We start from the raw sequence: 13785 nt of genomic DNA, 5'->3' as shown, positions 1-13785 counted from the left end.
ATACTAGTAACGGAACTGAAAAGATCCAGTTTGCTAGGGCGGAAAACGTTAACTTCATTAAAATCGACGATGGAGACGTTCCTCTTGCTATTAAAAACTCGTTCGATAAAATGATAGTTAAAAATCACAAAGCCTTCGCTGACCCAGACGAGGCATTACCATTCAATATAAATACTATCGCCACAATTAAAACAGATGGGGAGCCGGTATACTCAAAATCATACCCGCATCCCATGGGTGTGACCGAATTCGTCAATGCGGAGGTTAAACAACTTCTAGCGGACGGCGTAATAAGGCCATCCGAATCTCCCTACAACAACCCGACCTGGGTTGTAGATAAAAAGGGAACAGACCAAAATGGGGTAAAAAAGAAGCGACTAGTTATCGATTTTAGGAAACTAAACCAGAGAACGGTTGACGATAAATACCCTATCCCAACAATTTCGACAATACTGTCAAATATGGGAGAGTCAAAATTTTTTACGACACTTGATCTTAAGTCAGGCTTTCACCAGATAGAGCTGGCAGAAAAAGACAGAGAAAAGACGGCATTTTCAATAAACAACGGCAAGTACGAATTTTGTAGATTACCATTTGGGCTTAAAAATGCCCCAAGCATTTTCCAAAGGGCCATTGACGACGTCCTAAGAGATGGAATTTCAAAAATATGCTACGTGTACGTCGATGACGTCATAATATTCTCCAAAACAAAGGAAGACCACGTTAAGGACGTGGATTGGGTTTTAAGAAAACTCTTGGAGGCAGGCATGAGAGTATCCCAAGAGAAATCAAAGTTCTTTAAAAAGAGCGTTGAATACTTGGGGTTCATAGTGTCGCAAGGGGGTCTACGAACCTCACCTGAAAAGGTCAAAGCCATAAAAGAATTCCCTTTACCTAAAACGCTTTTCGAACTCAGATCATTTCTGGGGCTAGCAAGCTACTATAGGTGCTTTATAAAAGACTTTGCGACAATCGCAAGGCCTTTAACGAATATCCTAAAGGGAGAAAATGGAAAAGCAAGCAAATATCAGTCAAGGAAAATCGACATCGATATGATCAAAGAACAGAAGGAAACGTTCAACAGGTTGAGAGAAATCTTGGCATCGGAAGACGTACTGCTTTCATACCCAGACTTTAAGAGACCATTTGATTTGACAACGGATGCGTCAGGTTTTGGTCTAGGAGCGGTACTATCTCAAGACGGCCGCCCGATCACAATGATATCACGCGCCCTTAGAGATAGTGAAAAAAATTATGCAACCAACGAGCGAGAGCTCCTCGCCATAGTTTGGACACTGAAAAACCTCCGAAACTACTTATACGGTGTAAAAGGGTTGCGGATCTTCACCGATCACCAACCACTTACCTTTGCCATCTCGGATAAAAACCATAACGCGAAACTAAAACGCTGGAAGGGAATTATCGATGATCACGGCGCCAAATTGGTCTACAAACCAGGCAAAGAAAATCTTGTTGCAGACGCGCTGTCTCGCCAAAAGATAAACGTTCTAAATGACGAACAGTCGGATGTAGCAACGATACACAGCGAACAGTCGCTAACTTACACTATTGACATAATGGAAAACCCGGTAAACTGTTTCAGAAATCAAATAATAATCGAAGAAGGAAACAGTTTTTCGGTAGACACATTCATCTTGTTTAAAAGCAAGGTGAGACACATAATAAGGATTTCTAAACGAGAAAATCTTCTTAATGCATTACAAGACGTGGTAAATGCTGAAGTAGTTAACGCAATACATTGCTCCCTACCGATCTTGGCATTTATCCAGCACCGATTAGTTGAATTGTTCCCAAGCACCACCTTCAAGCATGCGAAAAGCTTTGTGCAGGACATAACGGATGCAACTGAGCAGAGAGAAATTGTTATAACAGAGCACAACAGAGCTCACCGAGCAGCACAAGAAAACGTAAAACAAATCTTGAGGGACTATTTTTTTCCTAAGATGCTACGGTTAGCAACAGAAACCACTTTGAACTGCAAGACCTGCTCAATGGCTAAATACAATCGTCATCCATCCAAACAAGCGGTAGCAGAAACACCTATACCTTCCTATGTGGGGGAAATCCTCCACATCGACATCTTTACAACAGATGGAACCCTTTTTCTTACGTGCATTGATAAATTTTCGAAATTTGCCACAGTGCAAACCGTCGCATCGAGGGCTATTGTGGACGTAAAATCTCCCCTATTACACATAATAAATTTCTTTCCAAAAATAAGAACCATTTACTGCGATAACGAAAGATCCTTAAATTCCGAGACCATTAAGACAATGTTGCTAAATCATTTTAATATCACCATTTCCAACGCCCCTCCTCTGCACAGCACCTCAAACGGTCAGGTAGAAAGGTTTCACAGTACCCTGGCAGAAATAGCCAGATGCTTAAAGCTGGAAACTGGCCTAAATGACACAACCGAATTGATTCTGTTGGCAACCAACAAGTACAACAATTCAATTCACTCAGTAACTAATGAAAAACCGATAGAAATTATCCACTCGAAGTCTGCGGTATTCGAAGGAAAAATCAGCAGAAAAATTAAACAAGCACAGGAAAAGACCCTTGATCAAGTAAATAAAAATAGAACCTACAAGGACTATCAGGTTGGCGAAAAGGTGTTCTTAAAAACCAACAAACGATTAGGGAACAAGCTTTCCCCACTATGTTCAGAAGAAACCATAGAGGCAGACCTTGGAACCACGGTCTTAATAAAGGGGAGGGTGGTCCACAAGGACAATCTACGATAAACATCTTCGCAAGAGTCCTTACCCCGTTTCCAATCTTTTTATATCTTTTTAGGTTACGGTATCCCACTCTAATTCTTATACTAATAGCTGTTAAGACAGACGCGACGGTACGACTTAACGACTATACGAACGCAGACTACATCCCAATAGAGGACAATGAAATCGTCATCTGGGAATCGTACGGATACTTGCAACACTCGACAAACATAACAACGTACGAGGACTACGCCGATCAGACAGAGACAATGACAAGGACATTTACAGACGACCACCGGACACCAGTAATTATGACGGACTTGACACACATTCGCAAATTAGTAGCCACTCTAAGATTCCACCATAGGACTGCTAGGAGTTTAAATTTGATCGGAACGGCACTGAAGGTCATTGCCGGTACCCCCGACTTTAACGATTGGGAAGAAATAAAATTCAATCAAGAGCAGTTAATAAGAACAGAGGAAAGCCAAACAGAATTAAATATCAAATTCCAAACACGATTGAATGAACTTGCAACAACAATGAATCAAATTTCTAAAACTGAAACAAATAAAGAAACACACTTACTGGAGATCATTTTAGCTAAAAATAGAATTGTTATTACAGATTTAGAAAATATTCATATGGGCTTAACCCTAGCAAAACTGAACATTGTAAGTCCATCAATTTTAGACGAAACCGATATTGGCGAATTCAGAGACAAACAGCCTATTGACATTAGTCTAATAGAGCTACTAGAAGTATCTAGCATAAGCGTATTCCAAAACACAGAAATTTTACACTTTTTAATTAAATTCCCTAACCCTAAGATTAAATGTAAGAAAATTACAATCTTCCCGGTCCAGCACAACAACAAGATCTTGAACTTCGACGACGGAAATCTGGTGGCTGAATGCAGATCCCGGAACATCAACATCGGGAACTGCAAGACGACGGTCGGCGCCACTTTCTGCAAAGAACTGCAGAATGGCACTTGCGCTCAGCAGATAATCTCCGGGGCCTTTGCACACTGTTCTACACTTCCCGGCCACCTGGATCCGGTGACCATTGTAGATCACGGCACTCTCATTGTGAATGATGCCAACGTGACCATAACCGACAACCAAGGGAAAGAGCAGAAAGTGTCGGGTACCTACCTACACCGAAAAGGTAGCCCTCAATGGGACTTGGTACATTAATCAGCTAGGGAATTCAGATAAAAAACCTGCTGTGTCGGTCATCGCCGTTGTAAACGTCACGGCTCATCAGAATAGGTTAAGCCTTCCACTCCTCCACGAACTAAGTCTGAGGAACCTTCACCACATCGGGACTCTTAGAGAGAAACTCACCTTGGGGTCCCTCCTCAGCAATTCCCTCGCCATACTTGCTGGCTTCCTATTGTGCTCCACCATTTGGTTGAGCTACCACCACCTAAAGACCAGGGGCCACACAAAGCCAGGAGACAACAGTGATGTGGAGCAAGTGGGTCACCGGGACGGCGACCTCTTAAAAGGCGGAGAAGTTAACACAAGCAGTTCTCACGGAGTGAAACTGCTGAATTGCGGGCCATATCCGGTGGTCTGCACGCGCACTAAACAAACTGCTGATCGCGTACTCCAGGTGCAATTCCCCGAGCCCGCACGGAGCACTCGCGGAGCGAGTGATCGGGCTGACGCAGAAGTGCTGACCTGGCCTTCTGCCAGCAGTTCTGCTGCGGACCAGAGGCCTGGAGTTGAACCGGGACTGAATTCTTAAGTTAGTTTTTAATCATACTCCGAGGCTTACGCCTTGTAATTATAAATACCCAAATATTGTGACGACTTATAATTTATACATATATTGTCGCCGAGCGACGGTGCTGGAGGAGGGGTGCTATAGGCACACATATTACATTGTGTATTATGAATACAGTGGTTAATCGATATGTGTGCATACTACAATAGAACGGTTATGTAACCTAGGTATAGAATTTAAAAAATTGCGAATATTATTAAAGTTTATTTTAGAATTATTGTTAATATTTATATTCACTAATTAAATAAATCTAATCTATTAGCATTTTGTTGAGGTCTCTCCGTCTTCTGCTGATCTGCCAGACATTCAGTCTTCTCCTCTCTTTTACAATGGTAGCTAAATCTATTGACCAGAGGTAGTGATCTCTGCATGCAATATGATTTGCTGGTTTTGCAATTTTCGCTACCAAGTGGATCATCGTGGTGTGTGTTTTGCTTGCCGGCTGAGGATCTACTTGTCCTTCCAGCCAGCTTTTGTGACTGCTGATATTTGTGTTGCCCCTTATAAGCTGCTTCACTGCAGATGTGGTCATTATGTACGAACTTTATAAGAGGATATAAGAGGATCTTGACCATGCTTTGATTCGAGCACGGGTTGTAGCAGGCAGAGGTGGAAATCTTGGTAGAGTCAATACCTTTGTTTACGGCAAAGTTCAAAAGATCAGGAATCCTTGTGGGGTCAGTAGGCCAGTAGGTGCGTTCTCCGCCTAAAATAAGCTTGGGCGCCAAGTTGTATAACTGCTAGGACAGATCGGGATAGCTTATTGTATACCCTTGCGGCAAGTATGCTGCTGCAATACAAATTTTGCCTTACTCCGTCAACAAGTGAGTCCTGGCACTTTGAAACCAGTCCAGCTGCACACTGGTTCTTCACTTCGGGCTTGTTCCTCGACAAGCCGTTAGACATTGGGTGCTCTGCAGAAGAACATTGCTATCATCATTTCCTTGAATTGGTCGAACATGGTGCTCGTCATCTGTTCCATGCGCTTCATCAGCCTTTTCCTCATCTCTGTCTCCTAAACACTAGGTTCATGTTGATTGAACTTGTGGCTGTAGTTGTGTGGCTTCTGCTGGGCACACGCACCCCTGGCTACGTCTGCGTAGCTGGCATGTACGATGCATTTTGTGGGTGGAATACTTGCCGAGGAGGTATTTTTGGCTTCACTTTTGGCTGTGAGAAAGCCCTCTTTTTGGCTTCAATGTAAACTCGACGGCCTTGGTATGACGCTGTGTGCGCCTCCCGACAGTTGCCACAAGTAGCAGGAGCGTCTTTGGCTTTTTTACACTCTGCAGAGGCATGTTCATGTTGCAAGCTGCAATACCTCGTCGTATGTCCGAATACCTGGCATCGGTAGCACTGAATCAAGTCATCAAACTACTTGGGCTCGTCTACAGTGATCACACCCTAGATACTGGCAATTCTGGCAAATACCGCATTCTTTAAGTCTCGTACAGTGTGTCCGAGAACTTTTAATTCCTCCGTTATGAACGCAGCTGCATTGAAAAGAGCTTAGTTACATAAAGTGTCCTTAATTACAACGCGGAAAACACGATTCTTTTTAAGGTGGAACGTGCGGAAATCCATTTGGTGCTTGTTCATGTCATCCACTATTTTGCGGTAGGTCGAACCAAAGACACTAAAATAACAAAATGCGTAACGCCATACGATTTTTTGGCACACGATTTTTTCGGCGTGGCTCTAGAAGTGGCTCCAGGCTCTATTGAATTTTTGTTCAATATCGAAAGAGCGGAGAGCTCTACTGCGAACAGCTCTTTTCTACGCATACAGTGATAGCAAACAACTGTATGTGTGCACACGTGTGCTCATGCATTGTAAATTTGACAAAATATGGCCTTCACCTTAGAAGTTCTTAGACTTTAAATCTATATTATTTTTGCATTGCCTTAACGTTATTATTATTTAAATATAGCTTAGAAATAGTAATACCCGAATATATGTACATAATATACCAACATAAATTTCAAAAATTACTTTATATTAGAATATTTGTCATTAGCTTGCGACGTGTGAAAAGTAAATAAGGCAATGATTGTTTAGTGCTCGTGTCCGCACTTCGTGCCTCAGGATATAACTTTTACAATAAACACTTTTCATATTTTTATTTATTTTATAAATTATATTACTTAAATTTCTTCGGGAAACTAAAGGCACCATCTGTTCTTTTTTTTAATATTTGTAAAATGCATATTAAAGTTTTTGAAATATATTTAAAAATAATAAAACACAAATGTGTATAAAAAAATGTATTGTTGAGCAATGCATTAAGTGCACAAATGAAAGTAGTGCTTTCTCATTATGGTTTTATGTAAAAAATCAATGTTATATAGTAACGTAAGTAACGTTGTAACGTACATAATTATTTATCAACATAAACATAAATGTGTATGTAAACGGTAGCTAATTTGAGCGGCGATTTTAACAAACGAATTTAAAAAACTTTAAAATTATAATAGTCATATCCTATTGCTACGAAATTGGCCAAAACTCCAAATATGAAAATTTGTTTCTTCGATCAGAATTGATTTCGGCCCGAAAAGTGGTTCTAGCACAATTACGCACACGTATACACGTTCTCGTCTATTGTTTTTACTCACTCAGCAAGCAAATTTTATTTTTAGATTTCCTACGCTTTCATCGTAAGCGAGCGGACAGAGAGCAATTTTGGCCGTCACCAAAAAAGTGGCTGCATAGTGCCAAACCAATGTATGGCCGTTACGCATCGTTACGCCGTTCTTTGGTCGAACTATCTTTTGGCATGCTTCGAACACACCCTCATCCAGTGGCCTTGTATGAGAAGCTTTCAGCTGCGACTACTTGACGGACATCATCAAGCATCAGGGCAATGTTCTTCACCAAAGGAATTATAATTCGAGGAGGTTTGGGGATTAATCTATTCTCTCTTTGCCGCTCTCAACAAGCAGTGTGGCAAATCGATTTGATGTTTTTATTCCTGCGTCCTTGTAATTGTCCTTAACCTCATAGATCTTCTTAGCCGTTTAGGTCCCGGTGACGCATTATTTGAACTGGAAGTACTTTTGGCTTTAGCGTTTTCCACTCAGTCTTCTCAAATAAGGGATTTTCCACTATGTCTACTTCCATACTCTTACTGTTGTTTTTTCTCATGCTTTTGTGCCCATCCAACATGCGTCCATCCACATGGGCATTTTTTATTGACAGTTACCCCATTGAGATTATTGTAATCCACTACCAATCTTAACTTTTGTTTCCCAGACACAATAAAGTGACGTTCGAGTCTGTACTCGTTACATTTGATGTTCGAGTCTGTACTCGATACACTCGCGTAATTCATTATTTATTGCAAGCTTACAATATCGTCGTCAACGGACTTGGGATCAAAGTGCTTTGCATCATTTTCCACTGTGTCAATGTTTATTCTTGGCCCCACTCCAAGATGCGGTCTCCTCCTTTTGTTGATTTGGCTTAAACCTTGGTTTAACTTTTGGTTTAAGCTTCGGTTTAAGTCTCTTTTCAGACACAGTCGTAATCTTTTGCAGTTTCTTATGGAATTTCGCCACTGGTGCAGATGCGTGTCGCCCTTCTTTCCCAGGTATCTGAACTTGTAGGTTCTCGTTGAGCCCGTTCAATTTAACGCACGAATATGAGCGCTCAATTTATACGACAGTTCACGGCATTGAAACGGAACAGAATCTCAGTAATGTGTGACTAGAATACTAAACGACGATTAGCTAATCTGTTTTGTAACAAATGGAATGCTATAGCACTGTTGCCATCCGATGTTTTCAGCGAGCAAATGGTTTCCAGCGCAGTGCCTCTCCAACATGATCGTAATGTTGAGCTGTTGGCATTCCCTGCCGTTCTATCTCGTCAGTGAGTGTCGTGGTGTTCTTATGAGGTTTCAGCATATGGGTGCTCTGCCATATCTATACAAATTATTCAGAGAAAAAGTAGACCAAATGGCATTTGCAAGCCTTATGTTATTAGTCAAAATGGATGGCAGCGACAGAGTGTGTATCGATTTTCGTGAATGCACATACAATTTCTGATAAGTACCCACTACCATTCTTTTCAGATCAGATAGTTCGCTTGCGATGTGGAAAATATTTTTTTACTTTAGATATGGCCAGCGCATTTTACCCTAATAACCCTACTTTTATCGAAAGGACCGCATTTGTGAATCCAGAGGGTCAGTATGAATTTCTGGCAATGCTACTTGGCCTAAAGAACGCTTCCTCTATTTGTCAACGAGCCATAATGCGAGCTTTGAGGAACTTTGCCTGTTTCTATCCAGTAGTCTATATAGACAGTTGCGAACACAAAAGATAAAGCATATGAGAGGTTAAACACGGGGTTAAATTTTTTGTCAGAGGCAGGTTTTACTTTTAATGTAAGGAAGCGCGCTTTTCTTCTTGGATTTTACCTCAAAACCGAATCCTTATAATATTGAGGCTTTATCTGTTTTATCGTCAGGAACCTCTGTAACGCAGCAAAAACAGTTCATAGGTTTGACATCGTATTTCACTCAGTTTGTCCCACGGTTCTCAAAACAGATAAAATCACTCTATCAGCTGACCTCCAAACTTAAGAGATTTATTTGTAAAGGGGAGCTAGCAGGGAAAACAAATAATTGGCTGATAGCTGGATAACAAGGAATTGATGGCATATTGAATATCATAGGCCTTTTAAATAGCGAAGATATGGAGACAGACGTTATAAGAGAAAGTATTGTTGTTATTTTTGTTTTGTTGGCATTTGAATTAATTCACTATTTGTAAATATTTTGTTTGCTTGCTTTGCGAGCTTTAATTGCTTCTCCCTCCACGGTGTATATTATTGAGACTGAGGGATACTGGACAGAATCCTTTTCAAGGTATGGTGACTGTCACTGACCGCTTGTAGGTCTTCACTAATTTTAATTCTACCAACACTGCAATGTAATTAATATTGCCTAGGATCTCGTCTTCGATTACTTTCACGGTGTTGATCACATTGGCCGTATTGTCAGAGGGCTTAGAATGTTTTGCCGCCCATCTTAAAATTTTTTGTATCTTGATCTTAAAGCCAGGTATTCCTTCATCAGTCATCCTCTTGTCCTTTTGCTTGCCCCTTGGGCTTCCCTCGCGGAATGGCTTCTTTAGGATATCGAGAACGTCGCCTCCTGAGAATTATCTCTTCTAAAAGAGTACCTTGCCAGCCGCATTAGCTGGCGACCGAACAGTCCTCTCATCATTAGAGTAGACCCACGTTTAAGTTACAACTATGCCTTCTTAAACCAAAAAAATGTAAAAGAAAAAAGAGGAAAGTGCCCGGTTTTGTGATAAAAAATGTGTGTATCACTTTTAAATTTTATTTTATTTTTTTATTTTATTTATTGATGGTTCGGTTATCTGGGGAATATTTTGGGAGTGAAAGTTTTGGATTATAAGTGTTAGAGTGGGCGTGGAAATTAATATTTACCGACAAACTTTTCAATGAATATAGTATACCTTACTGTACGAGTACCAGGTATAAATATTATGCAATGGAAACATCAATACTATAATTATATTTTAGAATATAAAAAATATTATATATAATATTATATCTGATATTTATTTTTAAATCTTTATCCAAGATTTATTGATTTTACGTACCGCACTTTATTATATTACGTTTTTAAATTTTTTCAATGAAATTAAAATTTTTATTACAGAATTTATACGCAAAAAAATACCATTTAATGTTTTCAAACGCATCGAACATGACAATTTCAATGAATTTCTGGGAGGATGGATGGACAACAGAGCAAGAGCTTTGATTTTTGAGCCTCGAAGTTTAACTAGGTTACGATACCTTCTAACTGCCTTTGAATTTTACGACCGAGTGGCATTTGGGTAAGATACATAAATAAATGTTTAAACAAATTATAATTTCATATTATCATAACCTAATGAAAATATTGGTTTATTAACGCTTTAGTTTCTTAAAAAATCTACTTAGATAATGGGTAAATGAAGGTCACAGAACAGTCACGCCCACGCTTTTAGACATTTTTAAATTTTTTTTCATTCATCATTAATGAAATTATGAAATTTCGAGTTAACATTTCTAGAAGCTGAGTAACGGGTATCTGATAGTTGGGGAACTCGACTATAGCATTCTCTTCTCGACATTCATTCTCATTCTCTTTTTTTTTTCTTTTTGTGTTGACCCAGTCGAAAGTGCAATTATTTCGAAACACGCACCTTTAGAAAGTCCCAGATTCATTTAACTACAAGTGTATAAATTAGTAGACGTGTTGATTTAATTTTATTATTTATACCCTTGAGAGGAAAGGCAGACATCTGCAAAACAATGTATTTAGAATAATCAATAATAATAATAATGTTATGATATAATAGTTAAAATTACAAACGTATGTATGTTTATTGCCATTAAAATAATTATTAAGAATAATTATATTATTATATCCTATACTATATTTAAAAGATGTTGCTCTTACCACCGACGATCCGGATTTCATCTTTTTTGCTTCAATGACTTTTAGGGATCCCGTGATGCGTACAGAGTTGTGAGTTGGTCTGTGCCCCTAACTTCAGTCCTTGAAGTCTACCGACAGGCAAATCTGTTGAATTGAACAATCGAAAATTTTTTTTTTTGGTTTTTCTGTTGTTTTATGTTGTAGCAAATGTAAAAGCTAGCCGCGAAGCTAAAGGCTTTAGCAGTATCGTACGCGTACCGGCACTGTTTGGGAGCCAGCTTATTATTGGCAAAGTGCAGAAAAACAACAAAGAATTGGACATGTTGATACTTTTAATATCAAAGCAAACCGACTTTGTTGATCTGTTTTTGTATTTCATCACACTATTAAGTTTTTAAAAAAACCTAATGTTTCGCTTTACTTATGTCTTTTCGAAACAATCTTCAAGTTCCTATATATAAAAACGAAATAAACAACAATTTTATTTTATTTTTCCAGATTTGTGAATACGATTAGTAGGGAGTCAAGTAATATAATAACTCGGTTTAAGGTCAATACAAGCCTAGATACACTTATTTTATTTAACGAGGATACGACGACCTTTACAGCAAGTATTTGTATGCAAGAAATACCGACTCAAATTATGCTGAATATTGTGGCTACTAATCAATTCTTGGCATTACCTCGAATATCATCACAGAACATTATGGAAAGTAAGTAATATTAAACATTTTTAGCAAGTTCAATATAAATTTGTATTCTTGCTCTAATTTAATAAAAATCTTTACCTAAAATCTTGTGTAACACAATTGGCAAAGTAAAAAACATCACTGCGCTGGATTTGTGTTCCAGAGGGAATCCGTTCGTTTCATCCAGAGGGATCCGTTCGGCATCTCCCAGTGCACAGTGATGTGGCGAGTGCTATATACAGTTCCATGCCTCTCTTCCAGATCTCCGTTTTTGATCTCTCTTTTTAATTGGCTTAAATGAGGCAAGACACATTGAACGCATTGAAGGACTTGAAAGGTATTCTCTTATTCAACGTCGCTAAAATACATCCTACAGCTTCTGACACTCCAGGGTAGCCGTTAAATGTAACTTGAGTTCAGTCGAAACGCACCCAACCATGATCACCAAATGTTTTGACGATCTGGAAATAATTAACTGCTTCTCTTCTCCCAGTTAATGAGTGTTTAGTGTTTACTCTTAAGTCTCGATTATAATCCTGCTGAGAACCTCCAGACATTTTCGACTTTCCAGTCCCTAGGAGCTCTTCTCAGATGGAGCTCGGACAACGTACTCCTGAATTGACCCCAGGCAAGGGGCACTTATCGATAGCCTGGGGATAGAGTTTTATGGGCCTATAGTGACTTTTCAAAATTAACAGCGATAATTTTGATAGATGCTTGTTCTTATCAAGCGTTTTACTCAAGATCGTCGGGGCTTTCTGTAAATACACAAATAACTATATCGGTAGCAGACAATTCAATCAATTTCAATTCATGTAGTCATAACGAGCACAGGTGGGCAAATGCTTCTTTGTTTTACAAAAAATAAAATAATAACACATGTAAATATGAAGGTATAAAGGCAAAAAATATATTTATAATTTTAATAGGTATATATAGATGCTAATTTTCAAAATTTAATTTTTTCGTCAGGGGTATTTCTGTATACGACATATGTATATATAGTGACACATCCATAAGTCGCTTACACTTAGCTTAGACTTAAGCATATGCCTACACTCCTACTTACTACGCACTTACAACTGTCATACAATGAAATAAACGCAAAGCAAGGCTGAGTGGAATACTGTCAACAGGATGTAACTGAAAACCCCAAAAAAAAAAAATCACCCACCAATAGACTAAACTCCATTGCCTAATTATCAATTAAACGCCAATCAATCTATCCTTAATAAATATAGTCGATCAATAAGTTGAGTTTAGCTTGAGACCTAAAATAAAATGGTCGGTGTTCTTGAAAATAAAGATTTGTATACCCGATACTAATAAAGTATCCTTGACAAGTATGTAACAGGCAGAAGGAAGCGTTTCCGACTATATAAAGTATATGTATATATTCTTGATCGGGATCAATAGCCGAGTCGATCTGCCCGTCCGTATAAATAAATATCTCAAGAACTATAAAAGCTAGAAGGTTGAGATTCAGCATACAGATTCTAGAGACAAAGACGAAGCAAAAGTTTTTTGACCCATGTTACACGCCCTAACGACACCACACAAAACTGTCACGCCCACAATTTTAAAAAATGTGTTTGATGATTTTTCACACTTTTATTAGTCATGTAAATATCTATCGATTTGCAAAAAAACTATTTGTCACTCCCACTCTAAAGACCTAAAACCGGCCAAAACAGACATGCCTACATTTTAAAAACTTTTGTGTATTTTTTCAATAATATTATTAGTCTTGTAAATTTATATCGATTTACCAAAACAATTTTTGAATCGCTTACTCTAACGCCCGAAAGACGCCTAGCTACTCTTAATCACTTTTTAAATTTATTCTCATTTAATTCCTTAATATCTTTTGATATCCCTGAAAAATTATCAAATTTCGAGTTCGCATTCACACTAGCTGAGTAACGGGTATCTGATAGTCGGGGAACTTGAAAATAGCATTCTTGTCTTGTTTTAAATTGAAGTGATGTTGATTTTTCACCTGAGTTAAATTTAATTTAACATAAGTTGGAAAATTAAATGGTTTCGTTTAATTAAAAATCAATCGAGCAATATAATTTGCTATTGAATTTCCCATCAT

General features: G+C 38.6%; 1 protein-coding gene across 2 annotated transcripts in view; it reads left to right on the top strand.

Annotated features, from left to right (window-relative positions):
* LOC6620232 (dnaJ homolog subfamily C member 16) overlaps window positions 1-13785 on the top strand; it is a 222929-nt gene that overhangs the window by 109565 nt on the left and 99579 nt on the right. For both annotated transcript variants that reach the window (XM_032719507.1, XM_032719506.1), the window contains exons 5-6: window positions 10231-10411; window positions 11497-11711. In XM_032719507.1, coding sequence (XP_032575398.1) covers window positions 10231-10411; window positions 11497-11711 — 396 coding nt within the window. The remainder of the gene's footprint in view (window positions 1-10230; window positions 10412-11496; window positions 11712-13785) is intronic.

This window comes from Drosophila sechellia, chromosome 3L (assembly GCF_004382195.2).
Source record: "Drosophila sechellia strain sech25 chromosome 3L, ASM438219v1, whole genome shotgun sequence".
Taxonomy (NCBI): Eukaryota; Metazoa; Arthropoda; class Insecta; order Diptera; family Drosophilidae; genus Drosophila; species Drosophila sechellia.
The sequence above is the reverse complement of the archived record's forward strand: the minus strand, read 5'-3'. Positions and strand labels throughout refer to the sequence as shown.